This window comes from Podarcis gaigeae, assembly GCF_964106915.1.
Source record: "Podarcis gaigeae genome assembly, chromosome: 6".
NCBI classification, from domain to species: domain Eukaryota; kingdom Metazoa; phylum Chordata; class Lepidosauria; order Squamata; family Lacertidae; genus Podarcis; species Podarcis gaigeae.
Genome location: NC_139682.1, coordinates 31,217,513 through 31,239,454, shown reverse-complemented (window position 1 = coordinate 31,239,454; position 21,942 = coordinate 31,217,513). Strand labels below are relative to the sequence as shown.

The 21,942-nt window shown below is 38.8% G+C and overlaps 2 protein-coding genes across 12 annotated transcripts in view; both read right to left on the bottom strand.

The window, feature by feature from the left end:
• Positions 1-20,405, bottom strand: part of CPNE1 (copine 1) — a 53,987-nt gene extending 33,582 nt beyond the window's left edge. For 4 of the 11 annotated variants that reach the window (XR_014566138.1, XR_014566139.1, XM_083746565.1 and 1 more), the window contains exon 1: positions 20,278-20,405. The gene's annotated coding sequence lies outside the window, so the exon portion shown is untranslated. Of the gene's footprint in view, positions 1-13,004; positions 13,147-17,124; positions 17,212-19,887; positions 20,018-20,277 lie in introns of those variants that run through there. The other 7 variants (XR_014566140.1, XM_083746567.1, XM_083746571.1 and 4 more) reach the window with 5 other exon arrangements.
• On the bottom strand, positions 8,878-13,125 carry RBM12 (RNA binding motif protein 12; the record flags this gene model as incomplete). Its single annotated transcript, XM_083746524.1, has 1 exon — positions 8,878-13,125. The coding sequence occupies one exon, from the start codon at positions 13,123-13,125 to the stop codon at positions 10,483-10,485; it is 2,643 nt and encodes an 880-aa protein (XP_083602650.1). The 3' UTR covers positions 8,878-10,482.
• Positions 20,406-21,942: the final 1,537 nt, after the last annotated feature.

The window sequence follows — 21,942 nt, the reverse complement described above, 5'->3', positions numbered from 1 at the left end:
TTTATTACTTTTCAAAGTTCAGCTTATTAGCTGCACAGTCAATGCATCTGGCCATGCATATCGCTCATCTGGCCATTTCCCTCACTACAGCTGAAGATACAATAGGAAATGATGCTCCATCTCTCATTGTAGTTATGAACGATGGACAACGGGCAATGTTCTCCTGCAATATTCTTGATTCCAAAGTGCCTGACAGGCAAAACAGTGTGACTTTTTGAAAAAAATAACAAACTGCTTTGTGCTGCATATACAAACCCCAGCTGTGCATTCAAGAAAAGAATCTGAAATCTGTTTTAATCTCCTTCTTGACTTGGACTCAGAAGGTTTTATTTTACAATTAATCCTCTAAATGCCTATTGTTTGACCAGCTTCAAATCCCAGCATACCCAAGACTCTTCATGAATTTAGGCACAGTAGCAGACGTTTAATCAAAAACTGTAGCGTTAACACATTGGGGGACAGCCCAACTGCCGAATCAGCTTTGCAACATTGGCAGCAACAGTTAAGACCACAAATAATTCCCATAAACAGGATACTCTTGCTTTATAGTTCTACTAAATGGGTATCTTTATCCAAACTCTATATACATCTAACAACCACGAATATAGGCTAAGCTTATGCCAGTGCAAATCCAGTGACATCTGGTTAGTCAGTCTCCTCCATGAGAACAAGTTTTCTACTACGCTTAAAGGAGTAATCCCTGTGCCTATCACTGCTGCATTTACATTTTTCTGCTGCTATTTAGCAGTAAGGATTCCGAATTAGAACATACAGCATTAGTTATTCCTGCTCCAGATTCAAAGCTGTGCAACTAGTGGTAGAAATGGATCCCCTTGTATAGTTATAGAGTAGAAGGCTGAATTAATTTTTCATTAACTCCTGCTAAGGTGTTCTGAGGAGGTCATATATTTAGAAGAATACATAAAAATCATTCACCAGAGTAACTATGGATAGTGCAGCAAGGAGGTGCAATCCGACAATTAAAATACTCCTACGCTGGATGAAAACACTAAGCTTAAATGCCAAGGACTCCTTTGTATGAGACATTATGGCTATAGGTGAAAGAAGCAAATACCAACATAAACCAGTCTTATCTGAGTATGTTATACATACCCAAACATACAGCTACACATAGCAAACATGTTTATGCAAAAACGTTCAGTTTGAATGTCATTTCTACTTTTCCTCCATCCCAAACTCCCTTAATATTGCAACACTACTTTTTTAAGTTTACTGTATCCTTCCTTGCAGCACATTATTGACTATACTTGTATCATTTTACTTCCAAGTAATATATGATTTCAAGAAGGATATTGTCACAAGCCAAACCACCTTAATGTACATTTAAAACAGTTTACACACAAACCTAAAAATGCATGTATGATGGGACGTATAGAGTGGAACACACATTTGAAACCAGACAAGTGAAACAGCTGTCAAGTCATCTGTCACCTGCTCTGTATTCTCTGAAAGGCTACCAGCAGAGAATGCTAACTAGCTAGTTTCTGCCCTGTAATCCCACAGAAACCAATAAGCCAGTGGTTCCCATGCTTTCCCCCACATGGGCCTTTTGAAAATTGCTGAAGGTCTTGGAGGACCACTTACCGACTTTTCTGTTGGTTGTGGTAATTGTATTAAATTATGATATATGCTGTATGATTTTAATTGTATTTTAATTGCATCTTTTATTTTACATATTGTATTACAATTTGATTTCCATAGAATGTATTAAATAAAAGAAGCAATTAAAATACAATTAAAGATCAGTATGGCTATTTAATGAAATGGATGTGCAGACCCCCACATTCAACCACAAATCCACAAACACACTGTGGACCACCTGAAAGAAGCTCAGTCCCCAGGCAAATTTGGGAACCCCTGCAATAAGCCATTATAGATGCAGTTTCATTATCTCAGTGAAACCTTCAGTTCCCATTTGTGATGATGATCAACATATCCTCTTCCCTTAACTATAAGAGAAAACAGCAGCTCAACTTAGAACCTTATTTGTTTTTTCCTGTTTGAAAGTTGGGGGATTTTGCAAGCCTCCTCTAGCTGAAAACCGACCAAACGCCAGGATGTATTACTGTTTAGTGTATTTCCCACCATTTCTCATTGTGTATGCTTAGTTCATTCTTTAGCCACTTGTTTCTTTCCAGCACCAGATCTATACTGAAAGTACTACATGGTAAATTTGTTACAAAGACAACACTGGTAATGGTTCATGGTTGTCTTTAAGATACCATTTTAACAAAACCTTAGTCTTGTAACTCACCTGTCATCGACTGGCAATCAATGTCTAATCTTCACCTTTTAGAAGTTACTGTACTGAATGCCTGGAAACACCGTAAGCTTGGATACAAAGCAGCTTCTGTAGGCAGCATGAAATGCTTCTGCATACATGTGAGGAAATTCAATGGCCACCTCTCAGTTTCATTAGAAAAATTATGCATTGGTTAAATAAAAAACTCTCCCTACTAAGCAAGTGCATAATTTGCATATAGTTACTGTTAGCATTTCTCTTTGGAGTAGCTCTATTAGGAAAATCTATCATTTATAATTTTTATTTATTAAATTTGTATACCACCCTTCAACTGGAGATCACTGGAGTGAAGCTAAGCAAGAGTGAATCAAATTACTGGGTGGGTAGGCAGTAGGCTGCTACTTAAGCTGCTTTGAGCCTTCATTCTAAAGAAGAATTCCTAACAGCCAGCCCTGCACAGAAATGAAACAAAAGAATTCTCAATTCTTAGCAGCACCAAATTTTAGGTGGTTAACTTTGAGTGAAGCATTTTTACAGTGTTGACTGCACATTCCTTATTACATGGAAATGTGTTCTCTAGTTTGGTCTAATTTGAATTTCTACCAAATTTGATAATCTGCTTTGAGATTATGCAGAACTCTTCCCTACTGAATTTCAGGTTCTTGACAGACTTTCCTGTTTCAGCAGGCACTTTATTTATTTATTATTCTTATTTCATAAAATGTATACCTGTATGCCAGGTTTAAAGGTAAGATACGCACAATAATGATGAGAGGGGCAGACTATTCTTTGTTCCTGGTGCATTTCAAAATCTATTTTTTCAAGGGATGTAGTCTTTACAATGACCTTAAGGTAGCTGGTATTGCTCATCTACACAATGACCACAATTTTTTCTGCACTAGTATTAAGTCCGCAAAGTTCAAATCTATCATAGTATCTGTTCTTTAGGAGATTTGACACTTGTACTGTCTTGTGATAGAGTGGGAAATATTTTTGGTCATCATCACTGAGTGAGTAAGCAGAGCCAACTGCCTTACAGCTTACAGACCTTTGAGGTGGTTTAGGAATACTACCATGAGGGCCACATGAGTCATAGATATGAACAAAACACTTTGCTAGAACCGTGAGAGCTAATCCAAGCAAATTAAATGCACCGACTGCCAATCAACCATGTAGCTAGATGTTTTACCTACCTTAAAGTGATGTATATTAAATGTGATGTAATTCTCTGGATTCTTTAGCATCACAACCGTATTCTTCATAGGCCAGTGTCAAAATACCACCATTTTCCAGTGATAGAACCAACAGACAAAGGATGACTGACAACACTGATTTGCTAGAGGAAGTTTTCAATCTATACAGTATAATTTCTAGTATTCTATAGTCAAAGTTTAGATTTTAATTTTATTGTCCATAGTAATAACCAGATCCAATACACAACACTAGACCTACAGCTTAACAGTAAAGAATGCAAGAAAAAAATGTTTGAATAATCCAAGCAAAAAAGGATAGTTCTCCCAAGGGCCATGCATGCACCTTAAATTAAGCATCGCATTACTTGTATGCAAAGTTTCACTGTTCTGAAAACTTTAACAAGGTTCTATAGCAAGGGTTTCTGAACTGTGGTCTGCGAGCGTCACCCAGGTGATCCATAGCATGTCCACAATAAATATTCATTTGAATTTTATCTTTTCATTTCTCATATAGTATTACAATTTTATTCTCTGGAATACAAGTTGTAATACAATTAAATAGAAGTAAAAATCACACAGCATCTGCAAGTGCATGACAATTGCTACAACAGGAAGAAAAATAACTAAGTGGTCTGCCATCCAATTTTCAAGTGGCCCATGGGGGGAAAAGGTTTGGGAACAACTACTCTGGAATTAATCTATACGTATTTGAGAAATATCTGTTAACTACACCTACACAAGTTTAAGAGAAAGTATCATTCAGCAAATCCTGGTTTAAAAGGTAGAGAACAAACCTCATATTGAACCTGCAAACTAATGTTCTGCTGCACCATAGTAACCAATTTTAGCACAAAAATATCTGTCTCTCACATATGACACATTTGGTTTTTGGTGGAAGGCCCATGTATTAATAAACTTGTGAGCTAAACCATCTAAGTGCTGAATACATTTAAACTTGTTCTGAGTAAAAGAAGTACAATTCAGAAGAAAGGAATAACAACAATTTTCTAAACTTGTTACTAAGTAATTATTTCACCAAACTCTGCACTGCAAAGGCCAAAGCTAGCTAACCTAAAAATCTCAAAATCCACAGAAAGGACCTGAAATCAAAAGAAAGGCTGCCCAAAAAAGTTCGCAATTGCCGCAATTGTAGCTTGAGTACCTGCAACCTATCACTTTTCATATGCTCAGGCATATTTTGCAATAAACCTTATTGCTACCAATTAGAACTTAGTATTGCACCAAAAATAATAGTTACATCAGGGGACAGTTGTGCACACACACGTAAGCTACAACAGAATTTTGTTGGACCTAGGAGAGACCCACATTCAAATCCCCACTAAGCCATGAAGAGCACTGTGTAAATGCTTGGACAGTCACTATTCTTCATAAAGGCAGCTGTGAAGATATACTGGGAGAGACATATGTCCTTGGCCACACACACAACAAATAAAATAATAAAGCTGCCTGTACACAAGTCTGCATAAATACATAAAACCACAAATTACATGAAAACGTTGAATATAAAGTCCAATTCTCTAGGTATCATGGACAGAGATTAAGTGCATGGGCAATAAACAAGGAGAAGCAGAAGCAAGCAAAATTAAGTTGTGTAATTTAGGCAGGCTGCAGGAATTTTCTTCTTTTAATGCAGAATTTTGCTTTTTAAAAAATACAAACACAAAGCCAAGTTCCTCGCACAAGTAACCATGCTATGTAGAATAGAAACTCCAAAATAAAGCATTTTTCACTATGAGAAATTATCACAATTTCAGAAATCTGGCAGTGTCCCTTCCATATGCTCTTTACAATCAATCACTTATGCAGTGTAAGGACTAATGTCTTATGCATCGGCAGACCAACAACAGATCAAAAACAAATTTCTGTATGCTGCAAGTCAGCAGTGTTTTCCTCTCACTTTAATGAGTGGATGCTTATTTGCCAAAATCCCACATGCAGTCCCTAAAAAGTGGCCTGCCAGCAAGCTGATGCCACAGATATTGCAGCCTCAACAGCTCTTCTGGCTCTGTGTTGCTGGCTGGCTGAATTTGGCACAAGCACTTCCAGCTGCTGACCCCTATTTTGTGTACTGAACTCAATACTGCCTACAATGCTGTTAATGCCGCACCTCCTCTGGAACGCAATTCCTTTCGGCATTATACAGGTGCCTTTGCTGTACTATTTTTGGTGCCTGCTAAAAACTTCTTTGTTGAAGCAATTTATTCTTTGTTGTAATATTTATTATATATTTTATGTAAACTTCTTAGAGGTGCTTACAATTAAACATGATATAAATTGTTATCTGGTTAAATAAAAAATACACAGAAACCTGCTTATGTGCATAGGTTTCCTTAACTGAATCACCAAGTGGTAGCTTTATTTTCTAACACAATATCTGATATATATTTTTTAAAAATGGAAGTCCTTTGTTTTAACACAACAGCGTCTTCTAACGGAAATTTTTTTGAGTCATTATAAATAGTTGCTTTTACAGTGAAGTGTCGTAACATTGGGCACCATCATGTTTGGTGTCCTCTGCTTCCCAAAAGCCACTAGCTCACTTAAATGGCTCTACTGTTTGCTCCTCTTTATAAATCAATATTGTATCACATCTCAAAACGTCTATCTTCCATAAAGGCTTCTCACCCAAAGACAAAATGCCTAAATGTGTGCAGCTGAACACAAAAATTATTCCTTCCACCTTTATCTCTCTTCTATACGTTTTTCTTCTTTCTCGTAGTTAGAATTTAATAAGTAGCTTCCTCATGATGAATAACTGTGTAGTATTTGATTTAATAAAGTGCCGTATACTCTGGCAGTGTACTGTTAGGTGTTTTTCCTGAACACTGCTTCAAATACTCTAAAGCAGAAAGGCAGTTTATAAAATTCTAATCAAAATCTAGAAAACTGTATTATAAATCACAGAATTGTACAGTTGGAAGATACCCCAAGGGTCATCCTAGTCCAACCTCCTGCAATGCAGGAATCTCAGTTAAAGCATCCACAGCACCCAACCTTTGCTTAAAAACCTCCAAGGAAGGAGGGTCCACAACCTCCCGAAGGAGACTGTTCCACCGTCGAACAGCTCTTACTGTGAGTTTTTTTCTGATGTTTAGTTGGAATCTCCTTTCTTGTAACTTGAAGCCACTGGTTCATATAGAAGTATATTAATTTCATACTCTTAGAGAACATCAGCTACACGTTTAGAAAAAAGACTCACTATGCCTTCTACAATATTGTTCCTTAAATAACGTTAGCAGAGCAAAAAATATAATTAAATCCATCTAATGCTCCCCAATGTTAGCTAAAGGCTAGCAAAGTTAGGGGCTAGCTAAGTGGTTCTATCAATTTATTCCATCAATTCGACATCACCACTCACAGTACTCTATCCCCATTAGTCATGCACTGAATCTCCAAAAGCAGGGGTACTCACAGTAGGTTCTCTAAAGATCTCAATGAATTTAGACATTTGCACAGAATCAGATGCCCTTCAGAAGCCCCAATTCTGAACTTTCAATCAAGACTAGTACTTTACTTGTACTCAATGGCTTGGATCCAAAGATATTTCCTAAAAGCAGAAAAGCACTTCCATTTGTACAAGGCAGCCCTCTCAAGCGGTACCCATTTCCTACTGCAGTCACATGCCCCATCAAAGAGTGTTCAAAAGGACCCTTGACCTTCAGGAACAGCTTTCCAGGGGGCACAGAGGATTGATGTGTGGAAGATGAGCCAGGAAAACCCCATTGTGCGAGCAGAGTTCCACTCATTTTCTCTCAGGATCCAACCAACAGAATTAAGATTAAAACATAATATATACTGGCAGGATAAGTTCCAAGCAGCTATTTAAAGTGAAGTTTGGACATCCTACATACAACACTATGCAGTATGGATGTTAACAGGAAAGATAACTGTAGAAAGGCAAATTATGCCCAGGAGGCACTGCAGCAGGCACACTAGGTGAAACTGGTGAAAAGTGTTTCATTTAACAGATGCCACTGGGACCTCCAATATTAAAGACAAATCTAACTGGAATCTGAAAGACATATTGCTTGTATTTCTCTGGCCTTTCATCTCTAAACAAATATTATTTCGCTACTCCAATGAGGGTGACAATCTGTTGTACACTGGAAATCATACTGTGAATATAATCTTATACATAATTACCTAAGAATAAGTCCCATTGAACTCAATGGGGCTGACCTCTGAATAAATAGGCATAAGATTGCACTGTAAAGTTTTCTTAGATAAAATAAGCAAAATTTAGCTGTTCATTCTACTCATTTATTTGGAATAAAAAGGGACTCTAGTATGGGAAGAATAAATTTCTGTTAATGCAAGGTGGGTTCTGTGGTGTCTTGTAATTCCCTTCTCCATATACATAAAGATCGTCTAATCCTGGAGTGGGTGAGACAGCACATTCTGTAAGTGGTTTCTAGGATCCAATCCGTCTTGCAGAATTTTCCAGGAAAACATTGTCTTCTCGTCAAAACTTTAACACAAGTTCCCAAATTAATTTTAGCTTGTACACCACTAAGAAAACCCCTACAATAACATCACTTGAATTTTCCAATAGCTGATATGTATACTGATGTGTTAAAGTGTCAATATAGCCGCCGACCAGAGGACATGATTAACATGGAAAGTATATAAACACCAAATATAAATATTAAGCTTTGAGTATAGCTTTAGCAAGATCAGCTGCAATTTAAAAAACTTCAGACAAATATATCCTCTCATTTTAAAAGAGATTTACTAGTGCACTATTTTTTAATTTTTAAACAGTATACAGGATATGAATCAGATGGGATTTCAAACACCATCTGCATAACAATCTGAAGAAACACGTCTACAAGAGTTTCCTAGTACCCTGCTGTCTTTTCTAGAGTATTTGCAGAAGTATCCTAACAATCCCACTTCAAAGTGAAAGGAAGCGTTCAAAACCATTAAGTGAGAGAGGACTAAAAACCACCAGTTTAATTGAAGTTAACATCAACAAAAGCAATGCTAGGATTTTTCAATATTTAAGTGCGGTTACCAATTCATCTACATACTACTTTCAAAATTCAACCAATTCTTGAAATAAAACATTGGGCTAAATCCAAAGGTTCCATTCCACTCATTAAAGGGACTGCCCATCCATGGAAATAGCCACCAGTGATTGAAAGAAGTCATTTCATTCATGAAACAGAACTTTTCAGTTCAACCTCATTATTTTACTTTTCAGGATTTGTCTTCCTGCAGTCATACCCATATGATTGCAAACTAGTTGGCAGTTAGAGAACAAACTTTAAAAATAGAAGTAGAAAATGCTCATTCCCTATTCAGGCCATTTCCTCAAAATGTTATATTTTTATTGACCGTTCAATAAAAGAAGTCTGCTGTTGAAACACACCAGACAATTAAAAATAGATAGCAAGAAACTTCAGAAAGACAGTTTTATTAACAGGAGGCTTAGTAATTTTAACAGTGTAGTACAATCATGTCATTTTTCAGGAATGCACCATCTCTGTTCCTGTCAAAACAGTTTCAAATCCATGAATTACAAAATTTGTAATACAGCCACCACTTCATTGCAACACTTTCACACAATCCTTGAAATTACTGTACTGCAAAATCCTCTCATGATGCAGCAATTCAGCATGTTTTTTCATTCACCTAACACACTGGATGACTAGAATAGAATGGTTGCCACTTGCACGTCTACATTATGCCAGGCTGTGCACTTCAGATGTTCCATCATACCCAACTTAAATGGACACTGTTTCCCTTTAACTGGGATCAGAATAGCTTAAAATGTTTTTTAAATATACAATGATTTGCAAGTGTTTTTTCAGGCAACTTGTTGAATCTAATCATGGACAGTCTTTGATTTGCATCTTCCCTCTTTCATAAGAGAGTTCTACCAAGAAAGTGACAATTCTACAAAGAATTTGAACAATGTAATCTATTGGAAAGACTTTAAGAACTCAATTTGTGACGGGAGACATTTCAATGCTTTAATATCTTAAGTGATCATAGCAATAATTCACAAGATTTCATGGAATCATAGTAACACAAATGATTGCTAACATTAACACTTTGCATCAGTCCCTTATGTTCACTTAATAAACCAAGAGATTTCAGAAGGGTGTGGTTCAAAAATATACACAACATACAGAGTGTACAAAAACCAAGTGATGAGGATCCTATCCCAACTGTAACATACAATCCTAACAAATCCATCTAATCAAACAGTTATACTTTCAAATTGTGGCATGGTATGGCACCTCCATGTATTCAATATTAAGCATACAGTAAAGATGCAGAGTAATAAATGAAGGTATCTGCACTTGTGGCAAAAGCCTTATTCTATACAGTCAGTTGAAATATGAACTAAAATTATTCCACAAAAGCTGGAATTTTACAGATTGCTCTGTTTATGTATAGGAAAACTGCCTATATGTTTCTCAATGTACATAATTTCACTTTCCATACACCAAGAATCTTTGAAAAAATAAGGTACATAAACAATCTGTGTATACTTAGACTTTATTCAGTTGCAAAGTTAAACTCGGGACTTTTAAGCAAAATAACCCCCAAAAAACAAAAACAAAAAAACTTTGACCTGTGTAAACAAATAAATTCAGCCAGCTTTTAACCAACTCTAGACATAGCTACTTCCTATTTTACAATAGCTTGCAACAACACCCACTAAAAGATCACTAACTTCATCAAGACAGTTTTCCTCATCCAAGATTTAAAAAAAACCAAAAACACAATCTAGACTCCTTGATAAACATTGCATGGTTAATTTAGCATTAGCAAACTTTTTCTACTTATGAGAATCCTTCTTTATGTATCTGTACTGGTAGAACAACTGCACATTTCCCCTTGCAGTGATTGCTCTGTAAACAATTAAACCAGTCAAATCAAAACAAATGGAAAGTTTAAACAATTTATAGGTTCTAACCTGGAGCTACTATAAAACAGTCTGAATGCATAAATCACAGCACTAATATCTATTCTACAAACATTTTATATTACAAGCTACCCTAGAACAAGTTTGACTTTTCTTGAGCCTATTGGCCTGTCATTAAGATCAACAACAGCTGCCATTGCTTCATCACGAGATTCAAATGCAACCATTGCTTCACCTGTTGGCATGCCCTTTTCATTGTATTTTAAGCACACTGAACCTGGGATTACTTGGTAACCATAGAAGAAATCCAAAATTTCATCCACTGATACAGTAAAGGGCATATTCTGAACTTTAATGACAGTTGGCCCTGGCTTTCCAGAGCCAGCTCCAAACCCAGGTGGCCCAGCAATATGCAAGTTTCCAGGTCCAGGTCCAAACCCTGGAGGTCCACTTAAATGTCCAAGCGCACCACCAAGACCTGGAGGTCCACTACCAAAGTTAGGAGGAACAGTTAAATTACCAGGCCCATTTCCAAAGTTCTGAGGACCTCCTGTGAAACCTGATGGCCCAGTTAAATTGCTAGGCCCACCTCCAAAACCCGGAACATCAATTCCTGAACCAGGCAGACCAGGCAGGCCACTATTTCCAATAGAAGGCATCCCTGGCCTTGAATCACCAAAGCCACCACCTATTCCTGGAGGTGGAAGAGGGGGGCCAAATGCATTAGACCCACTGAAATTGCTGGGAAAATGAAAAGGAGGACCACTGTTTGCATCTTTGGGGCTATTACCTATGAAAGAATGTTTATCCCCACCAGCATTCTGCACTCCTGGCATTAGTGCACTCCCTTGCAATGGCATTTTCAACATTTTTTTCCCCTGGGAGGGAGGATTTCTCTCAATTTCTCTCATTTCTTCAAGGGAAATAACTCTTAGCACAACATCTCTTCCATTTAGTTTCTTTCGATGCAGGCGCTCTGATTTACGAGCATCTTCTTCAGCTTTGAATTGGACCAGTGCTTGTCCTAAACCTTGCCCATTAGTATCAACAAGAATTTGTATAGAGTTCTCTTCCACTGCCAGTCCCTCTAGAAACTGAAGGATTTCCATTTTAGTAATGTTGTAGGGGATATTGGATATATGTGCACATAGTTTAGAAGGGCCAGACTCCCCTTCAGTATTCATAATGATCTCACGCTGATCATAGTTGAAGTTCTGCAGTCTTTTCCGAATCATTTCTATCTTTTCTAACATAGCTTTTTTTGTTATGGGATGTACTTGAATGAAACGATTTCCAATGTACTGCTTATGATGACATAAAGCTGCTTTGTAGTCAGTTTCATTTCTGAACTCAACAAAACCTTCACCAAGTGCTTTCCCATTGGGTCCATAAGCTATGTAAATACTGTCTTCCACAATATCAAGCTTTTTAAAGAAATCTATTACATGCTTGTTCTCAGATTCAAAAGGAAGTCCTTTTAAATAAACACAGAAGCCCTGGTCATGTGGTGATCTGGATCTGGATCTTTTCTGACCATTAGGTGATTTAGACAGAGAGAGAGTCTGAGGAGAAGGATGATTTTGTCCAGAAGGACCCATGGTTTGCTTGAATGTTATATGGCCTCCTGCAGACACCCACTGTCTCTCTGTTGCAGGACCAACTTCGACATAGCGCTGAATCATCAGCATCCTGTTTCGCTTCAAGGCTTCAAATGTATCTTGAGGAGAACAAAACTTAACTAATCCATTTCCATTATTTCGTCCTACATGATCTTTCAGTATATGCACTGCATCCACACGAAGTCCATGAAAAAAGTCTTTCACGTCAGATTCTGTTGCTGAGAATGGCATTCCATGCACACTGACATACAGATCATCTGGATTGATAGGAAGTGATTTCACACCACTTTGAGAATTGATCTGAATAGGATTTATGGGACTCATGAACATTGGATTCAAGTTAGTGCTCAGATTCATGGCTGTTCCAGATCCATTCATACCTGTAGGCAAAGGTGCTACAGGTGGGGGATTCATTGGAGGCATTCCTGATAAAGGAGGCAGAGGGGTCATAGGTGGCACAGGAGGTACAGGAGGTATTGGAGGAACGGGGGGAACAGGAGGCAGTGTAGGTACTGGAGGTGGGACAGGGATGGGAGGAATGGAAGGCATTGGGGGCAATGATGGCAGAGCTGGAATTGGAGGTATTGGTGGAGGTGGTACTGTGTTCATTGAGGATGCTGTACTAGGTATGGTGGAACTAAAGGTGGGACTTCCAAAAGTAGCACCAATATTAGGAGGAGCAGTTCCCATACTGGCAGTGGAGAATGTTGGTATGTTTTTGTTGCTTTCATGAACTGAAGTAGCTGCAGTAACTACACTAGGAGAGGGACTGTTAAAGTTAGGTACTGTCGTAGGAAGAGTCACCCTGCTACTTATTCCAGAACTAGGTGGAGGCCCAGACCTGCTAGCATTTGCTGGTGGCATATCTAGATTTGCTGTTTCAAAGCGCCTGCGACTGAGTTCAATCATATTCTGCATTTCAGTTTTACTGCTCAGCAACAGTGTTACTTTGGACCCTTTAATGGTACCACCTGTGCGCATCATACCCAGCCTTGCATCTTCATCAGTGGCAAAGACGATGAAAGCCTCACCCAGCTCACCCCCTACAATATGCACGCCCCCATCAGGAATGGTCAATCCAGAGAAGAAGTGGCGAATGTCCATAGTCCCCGCCACAATTGGGAGACCTTGTAAGCGGATGACCACAGCCATGCTGCGCTGAAACACACACACCTGCAGATGAGAAAAGGCAACGGCTAGGTCAGACTATTTAAGACACCATATGCTTAACCTAGATACTTATGTTTAAAAGCTCCTGCAGATCTTAAATCAATTTACAATTTGTGATCTTTATTCATGCAGCTTTCTCTACAAAGTACTTTTAAAGCACAATTGCATCAAAGCTTTCCAGTAAATTGCAATATGGAATGTTAAAGGCTGTTAACAAGAACACAGTCAAAAACTGGAACCAAGACAAATCCTTCTGGAGAACACCAGCTTCAGATATGACAATCCAAAAGCAAACTTCTTGCATTAAGTTCATTTAGCTCAAGGCTGAAATAATATTTTAGGCTCCTGTGCACCAACGAACTTTTTATTTTTAAAACACTTATCTTATGTCACAATCTTATACTTCAGTCCCACACAGGAATGCATAACTACTTCAAAATTCCTATACATCACATTGCTTGGTATCTAGAGGCATGAAATCTCTCCAGCCTATTCCTTGCTCCTCACTTTTGTTCTTTTTTCTTTTCTTTTTTTAAGAATCTCCTCCTACTCTGCAGCTTTCACAAAGCCATTAATTCCTTTATACAAGCAAGCTAATACTTGGTTTGGTGTTTGCATGGAAAACTCTAGAGTTACCAGGCACTGCAAGATGTATTTTAGAAGTCAGGAACCAGTAAGACACCTCTCCTGCACCCTGTGCTTGATTATGTTGCTGTTTCAGATAATGCCACTCTGAAATAGCTACATAGTACTGCTAAAAGCCTTCCTAAATTAAAAAAGGACTGGCATCTCTAGGAAAAATAATGTGATAAAGGAAATAGTATTTAAAATGTTCATGATTCTTTTTTTAAAAAAAAACCCTTTTTGTTAAAAGAAAATGTTTTTAAAACCATTCATCAGCTTGCTAACATGAAGGGATAAAAACTTACATAATTGCTTTTGAAGTATCATAAAATTTTCAATAAATTGGCTTTGATTTAGTTGAAGCTCATCAGAAGAACCTTCCTTTTTCCTTATGGTTGCAGAGAGAACTATAAAATGAACTTTAGCTGAAACAACCAAGTAGCCAGTAGCCAGAAGTATGAAAAATAAATGCTCCAAAGGTGCCATGTTGCCTGGGATTTACAAGCACATTTTCCCATTACTAAACAAATCAGGAAACCAGCTTATGCCCCCAGAATACTGGAAGCAAATTTCATTTAAACTTTTTTTCAATATATCTATGCTAGATCAAAGAGGCAACATTCAAAGTCATCCACTAATAATGCTAAATCTCATGAAGATACAGAGAGTACTTCACATTCATCCTAGTGTCTAAGTGCTGGAAGGGCTATTGACGTACTGGATACTGTACATCATATTTGGTGATGTCACAGTCTTTCTGAAGTTCATTTAGTTCCTGGTAGAAATGATTATAATTATAATTATAATAGTTATTGTTTTATTTAAACCCTTCCCTTCAGGCTGATAACAGTGGTTTTGTGTTGTAATATATTTTGTCCAGTTTTACAATGTTGCTTATATTTACTGTAGTAAGTACTCTTAAAGAGTTTTCTTTTAAAATAAAACAGGTTTGAAATCTGCAGTGTCACCTTTAAGATGTTATGACAGTCACAGATACAAATTACTATGCAATAGATTTGCAAATGAGAAATAGGAAAAGGCTTTTAAAAGGTTGATTAATCCCTAATTTAAAAGCATAAGAAAATGTAGATTATTCAAATTCAAGCAAACAATTTAGTACAAGTTAAAGCAAGCATTCAAAACTAGTACAACATATTAGTAGAAGATGCTGTATTGTTTTTAATATTCAGTTGGAAGCCACCCAGAATGGCTGGGGAAACCCAGCCAGATGGACGGGGTATAAACTACTACTACTACTATTATTATTATTATTTGGACAGCAACATCTACAAAACATTTATTCTGCAGAAGTGTTATAATCATAACCTAAGCAGCAAAATCAAAAGAGTGAATAGGCCTATTCAGTAGATACAGACCTCAGCACATCATAAAAAGGCTAAAACATTTTTGTTAAAAGATCGAATAAACTGTAAAACATGTTATATAATATTGAGGGTGTCTATGACTGGAACCTTTGCACAGAGGCTCAAGTTCTATTATCTTCAACTGGTTTTTGAAGAACATTCAGTTTTGCATGTTCAAGACCCACCAGAAATATACAGTGGTACCTTGGTTTAAGAACAGCTTAGTTTATGAACAACTTGGATTAAGAATGCTGCATACCCAGAAGTAGGTGTTTTGGTTTGTGAACTTTGCCTTGGAAGCAGAACATGTTCTGCTTCCTGTTGAGAGTGTTGCATTTGTAAATTGAGGCCCCCGCTGATATGGGAAAGCACGCCTTGGTTTAAGAACGGACTTCCGGATTAAGTCCATAAATCAAGGTGTATTGTCTGAAGATACCTTGTTGCATACCTTATTACCACAGTTATTCAACTGGTGCTCCAGGATCTAAAGCAGACTGCAACAGCAGAACTACTGCCAAACAACTGTCGTCTGTGGAAGTGGTCTGAACACAAGTTGGGGGCGTAAAAGAGTAGGCTTATGTATGCTCCGATGTGTGCAGGCACCAGGAATGCAACCCTGCACAAATAGGACAAAGCCTGTATGATGAAAATTAAGTATAAATGTCCAAACACATGTCTGCACTTTAGACTGGTCCTTGGTCTGAAAAAAGTAGAAGCCTCCTAATCTGACCTACATAAGTATTTCACTTGCACTATGTGCACCAAAATTCTGATCTTACACAAAAACAGGGACATGCTTTCAATCATCACAAGTAAGCAATAGTATTGTTTACAGCCAAATCTTTCTCTGCAACCATAAGGAGTTTTGAGATAAACCAGTCCAGATATATACATTCTATTAATCAAAACTATTAAGTCTGTCTTAGGAACCTGCTGAAATATTGAGACACCAAAGTCTTGTTCCATACTTCATCACCAGAAATGTCACTGGTAGACCATAGGAACAGGGCCTTTTCTGACAATGTGCAAATAATTTGGAACATCATTTTGAGAGATGTCTACTTGGCTCCATCTTTATTTGTTTTCATGTGGGTAGTTCACAAAGCTTTTGTCTTTTATACTTACCAAAAAGCTATGCTGTGCTGTTTATTTTATACCAAACTGTAGTTACTGATGTTTTAGATTTAATTGCTGCTTTGATTATATTTTAGATAGGGAGAAGGATAAAAATATTTGAAACTAAATTATTAATCTTTGGGCCATTATCTCAAAGAATGCATTTCTTCCATAATGTCATAAAGCTGCCTAACATGGCCTTCCATTTTAAATAATTCATTCATCTGGAGATACTTATTAAAAAATACAAGACACAAATGTTTGCACGGCCATTTAACAACAGTTCATAAATGTTACATAGAAGACTGAGCAGCATAATAGTACAGTTCTCCAGAAAACAACAGGCTGTAGATATAACCATCATGGTAAAGAATGTATTTTGGGGGGCACGGATATATAAAAATCTGACTTTGCAAATATATAGCTAACACTGATATGCATCACAAAATGTATTAATTATTTCAGACTAAACACCAAAGAGCTACAATTATATTAAAAATGTATTCAAACCCCAAATGCAAATTAAAGACTTAGCTGCCAAGCTTCAGCTAGGAGAGTAGAACTCACCTGGGTTTTGTTTGTTTTTAAACCTACATGACTAGACAATTTGGGTAACTACACAAAACTTGCTATAAAGAAGAGTTAATGGTGTTTTAAAGACCACATAACCCTAAAAAGACCTCAATCTTAAAGAATTCTACCCACAGAAAGTTTTACCAAAAAAATCACAACTTGAGGCCAACAAAGGGGGGGGACCTCCATATATTTTTGGTGATTTAAACTTTTTAAAGTAACTCATGTACTGGCTCTATCTTCCTGAGTACTTTGAATTATCCAAGCGTGTTCAGTAAGCATAAATACATCTTCAGTATCTTACCTGCCAAGAGAGGTGTGTTTTTTTTCCTTAACAAGTAGTAGAAGCCAAGGCAATCCTGTGGGCAACCAATTAAAACCAACTTTTAGACTGAAATAAAGAATAAATGGAGGCAAAAATCAATGCAAGCAACACATAACTAAAAGTTAGCAGTCCACAATGTGCTGTGTATTATGACAGTCTGGGACAATGTCCATCATAAGGCACTCCAATACATGGGAACCACAAGTTTGAGAGTGCATGAAATATACATTCCTTGGTCTTTTCCACAGCTTCACACATTTTGATAGCAACAATTACTTTTATTTTAAAACAAAAAATATTCAACATGAGAACGAATACAAACAAAAAGCCAGAACACATTCATTACAGAAATTAACTTTGCATTCTCTCTTCAGATAGCTGATTTATCTCATTTCATAAAGAGGGCTAGTTTATTTTTCCTGATCAAGAAAACTAGAATAGTTTTCTAATGCTACAACTTCTCACCCAATTAAGAAGTACTTTAAATAAACCAAAACACAACATCCTTTCAAAGTCATTTCACATTTGCTGAAGCCAAATCAGACTGCAAATACCTTACAATACACTTCCTCCTATTTCTTTAACTTTGCTTATTTTAGAGCTGCAGAATCAAAATACAATCCAACATAAATTGCAAACAGGACAATCTTCTTCTCAAAGCACAGGACCAAACAGTATTTCACAATCACTGTGTCCAACGTTCAGCAAGTTTATATACACTAGTACTTAAATACACACAACCCTAATGTAATCTGGAAATCCTGATCTGCAGATCCTGAAAATATTTTCCATTGAAAGAAAAGAAACAAAAACAAATACTGAATTCCACACATCTCATGAATGGCTTGACAGGCAGTTCTATGAACAGGTGATATCTGTAAATATGCCTTATTTAAAGAAAACCGTATATTTGCTGACCACAGGAAATAACAATTAATCGAAACAAAGACTTTCAAGGAACAAATCAACATCAGCACCACAAAACTTAAACAGTGTGAATTCCCGCATAAAATATGAAGTAAAACACCTGTCTGAACAGCAAAACCCAATAACTCATTCACTACCTGACCTTATAAACTATTTACAATTCAATATTAGGACATATGTTAATTCATGTGAGAATTATTCAGCACAAGCCAAACTTCAGCATCTGAAATCTTTCAATTATCCTGGTGACAATTTTTTGTACAATTCGAGAGATCGCCTTTTTTCATTTCTAAATAGCTTAATAATGTTCCACATGGTCATTTCACTGCAAAATGCTAACAGATATTTTTCTCCAACCAGTTCCCAGTGCACATTTCTATTCAACAAAAGGGTCTGCCGTCATGCTCAGTTTTTCCAATAACTATTTTCTGTGGTTTATGCCGCATGCATAATTCCAAGCAAGAATGTTCAGAAATCAAAAACCTTTTCAAAAAAGCATACTACCAGATATGCTGAGATATTCTGTCATATTAATTTATCCCTGGTCTTAATGACTCCTTCGTGCCCAATGAATACTCTTTGTATGTTGCCCTTGAGTTCCGAAATATACACCAAAATCCTATAGAACCTATGATAAGCTTCTTTTTTACTCATGAGGTAAGCAGAACATTCCTAGGTACAAAGTAACTTTCCAACACCAAGCATTTTCTTGGAGCTTTGTTTCAAACAAACAGTATTAAAAATGTATGATTACTGTGCTTATCAGTAGCTGGGGAAGGGGAAGGGAAAGTGTGCTGGAATAAAGGGATTCACAACTGAAGACTCAAAGTCAACACAAAACTAAAGCCAGTATTTCCTAATAATCAAAATACATAAGAACAAATACTTTTTTAAAAATGAAAAGCCTTTTTATAGCATCTTAACAGTTTGTACCTATATGTAAGTTCCTATCACCTTCCTTTATCTTTGGCTAATAATCATCAATTACTTTACCTACTTACAGCAGCCCTATTGTTTAAAAAGCAAATATCCTTCCATTTATGTCCCTCAGAGGAAATAAATAAACTAGGAAAATACAGCAAACAATGAAGCTCTCTTTCATGAAGTCAAATTTCGGAATGATAAATTAATTTTGTATACAAATGATGTCCTTATCGCTCTATAACAAATGAATTTGTTATATAACCTGATGAGCACGCCCATGTCAGTGAAGATATGAAACAGATCCACCCCAGGAGTCCTAAAGAACAACCATAAACCCTGAAGTCATCCTCCAGAACCAAATGTTTCTTAAAACCTTTTTAGCCAACTTAAAACAGCGACAAGGGTTTCACATGTAAGGTATCATTTCATGCCGCGAATTTAAATTTTTGTTAACCACGAAGGGCCCAGAAATTTCACAGAGCGCAGTTAACCAAAATAACAACCAGTGGTGTGTGTACCTGGAGACCACCCCACCAAAACAAAACCGTGAAAACAGGACGCTAGATCTCAATCGAAAGCTTTCGAAAATTCATCACGGCGTTGTTCACACTGAGTCCAGTACAACTTCGAATCTGCACAAGGACGAGTCTTTATTTGACTTGGACGCCAGAGAACCGGGCGTACTGCGACAGCTTTTGGTCGATGCAAAAAAAAAAAATAAGGGGAAAAAAATCCCCGCAGCTCAGGCCATTTTGTTTTACACTACCGAGTTCGCTTCCATTCGCCCCCGTCATCCCCTACAATGGGAGGGCCTGCACCGCCCTAAGACCCGGTCCCGGGGATGCTCCCAGGGAAGCCCGGCCACTTATGAAGGGAGCCGCCGATACTCACCTACCCCCAAAAGAAACGGGGGTCACAAACCCACGGGGCGCATAGGCGGCTCTTCCACTACCCCGAACCAGCACCGTCGCTTAGGCGCAGCCAAGCAACCCCTGCGCACCAGGCCCAAAATGCCTTAGCGAGGTTAAATGCCTGTCCAACCTACAGACCCCACGCGAGAGTTACAGGCCAAGGCCTTGAGGAGCCAACGAGGCTCCGGAGCGCGGCCCTCACCCCCCGCTCCCTTCAGGCCTCGTTCCCGCCTTCCCGCCCTTTGTGCAAGCTGAGGTGGGAGGGGAACACGCTCCCCCTCGCAGCCGAGCCGGACAAGCCCGGCTTTCCCCACCTATTATGATTCCCCGGCGAGCCGGAGGCGCCGCCAGGGAAGTGCTAAGTTCTTACCGAGGGGCCTGTACGGGAAAAAAGTGGGTTAGAAAGGAAACTAACTCGCCACTCAGGCCCCGCTCCCCGCGCTGAGCCCCAGCGCCAGCGACCGAGCAGCGCCACAAAATGGCCGCCCGCCTGCACCGCCTCCGGGCCGTCTGCGGCGAGGAGAGGAGGGTGTGGCCTGCGGTAGGCGGCGCCGCGAGAGCGTGTGTGGCGAAGGCAAGCGGAGCGAGCGAGGGAGATCTTCCCTGGTGAAGGAAAAGCGCGGGCGCATCTTCGAGGTGGCCTCCTGTGGTACCTTCGCAGGCTTCGCACGGTTGGTGCGGCGAAAGCTTTCAGGTGGTCAAAGCCACTCCGCCAAAGACAACAGAAACGTAATCAGCAGTAGCCGAAAGGGGGTGGGGTGGGGAAAGTTTTGTAAACATCAGGACCGACCTGCCATGAAATACAATAGGTGCCAATACTTCTGTCACATTTCCATGTGATCAAACCCAAATATATACAACATAAAAACAGAGAACTAGGTACCTCTTGATAGGACTGTTGTTGTTTAGTTGATTAGTCGTGTCCAACTCTTCATGACCCTATGGACCAGAGCACGCCAGGCACTCCTGTCTTCCACTACCTCCCGGAGTTTCGTCAAATTCATGTTTCTAGCTTCTATAACACTGTCCAACCATCTTGTCCTCTGTCGTCCCCTTCTCCTTGTGCCCTCCATCTTACCCAACATCAGAGTTTTTTTCCAGAGAGTCTTCTCTTCTCATGAGGTGGCCAGAGTATTGGAGCCTCAGCTTCATAATCTGTCCTTCCAGTGAGCACTCAGGGCTGATTTGCTTCAGAATGGATAGGTTTGATCTTTTTGCAGTCCATGGGACTCTCAAGAGTCTCCTCCAGCACAATTCAAAAACATCAATTCTTCGGCGATCAGCCTTTGTGGTCCAGCTCTCACTTCCATACATCACTACTGGGAAAACCATAGCTTTCACTATATAGATCTTTGTCGGCAAGGTAATGCCTCTGCTTTTTAAGATGCTGTCTAGGTTTCTCATTGCTTTTCTCCCAAGAAGCAGGGGTCTTTTAATTTTGTGGCTGCTGTCACCATCTGCCTTGATCATGGAGCCCAAGAAGGTAAAATCTGTCACTGCTTCCATTTCTTCCCCTTCTGTTTGCCAGGAGGTGATGGGACCAATGGCCATGATGTTGAGCTTCAGACCATATTTTCCCCTCTCCTCTTTCATCCTCCCAAGAAGCAGGGGTCTTTTAATTTTGTGGCTGCTGTCACCATCTGCCTTGATCATGGAGCCCAAGAAGGTAAAATCTGTCACTGCTTCCATTTCTTCCCCTTCTGTTTGCCAGGAGGTGATGGGACCAATGGGCTGATGTTGAGCTTCAGACCATATTTTCCCCTCTCCTCTTTCACCCTCATTACAACTATCGCCCAGTCTCAAATCTTCCATTCTTGGGCAAGGTGATAGAGCGAGCAGTTGCCGAACAACTCCAGGCACGCCTGGAAGAAGCGGACCATTTGGATCCCTTCCAGTCAGGATTCAGGCCTCATAATGGGACTGAAACTGCCTTGGTCGCACTGGTTGATGATCTCCGGCGGGCTAGGGACAAAGGTGAGAGCTGTTTCCTAGTTCTGCTGGATCTCTCAGTGGCGTTTGATACCATCGACCATAA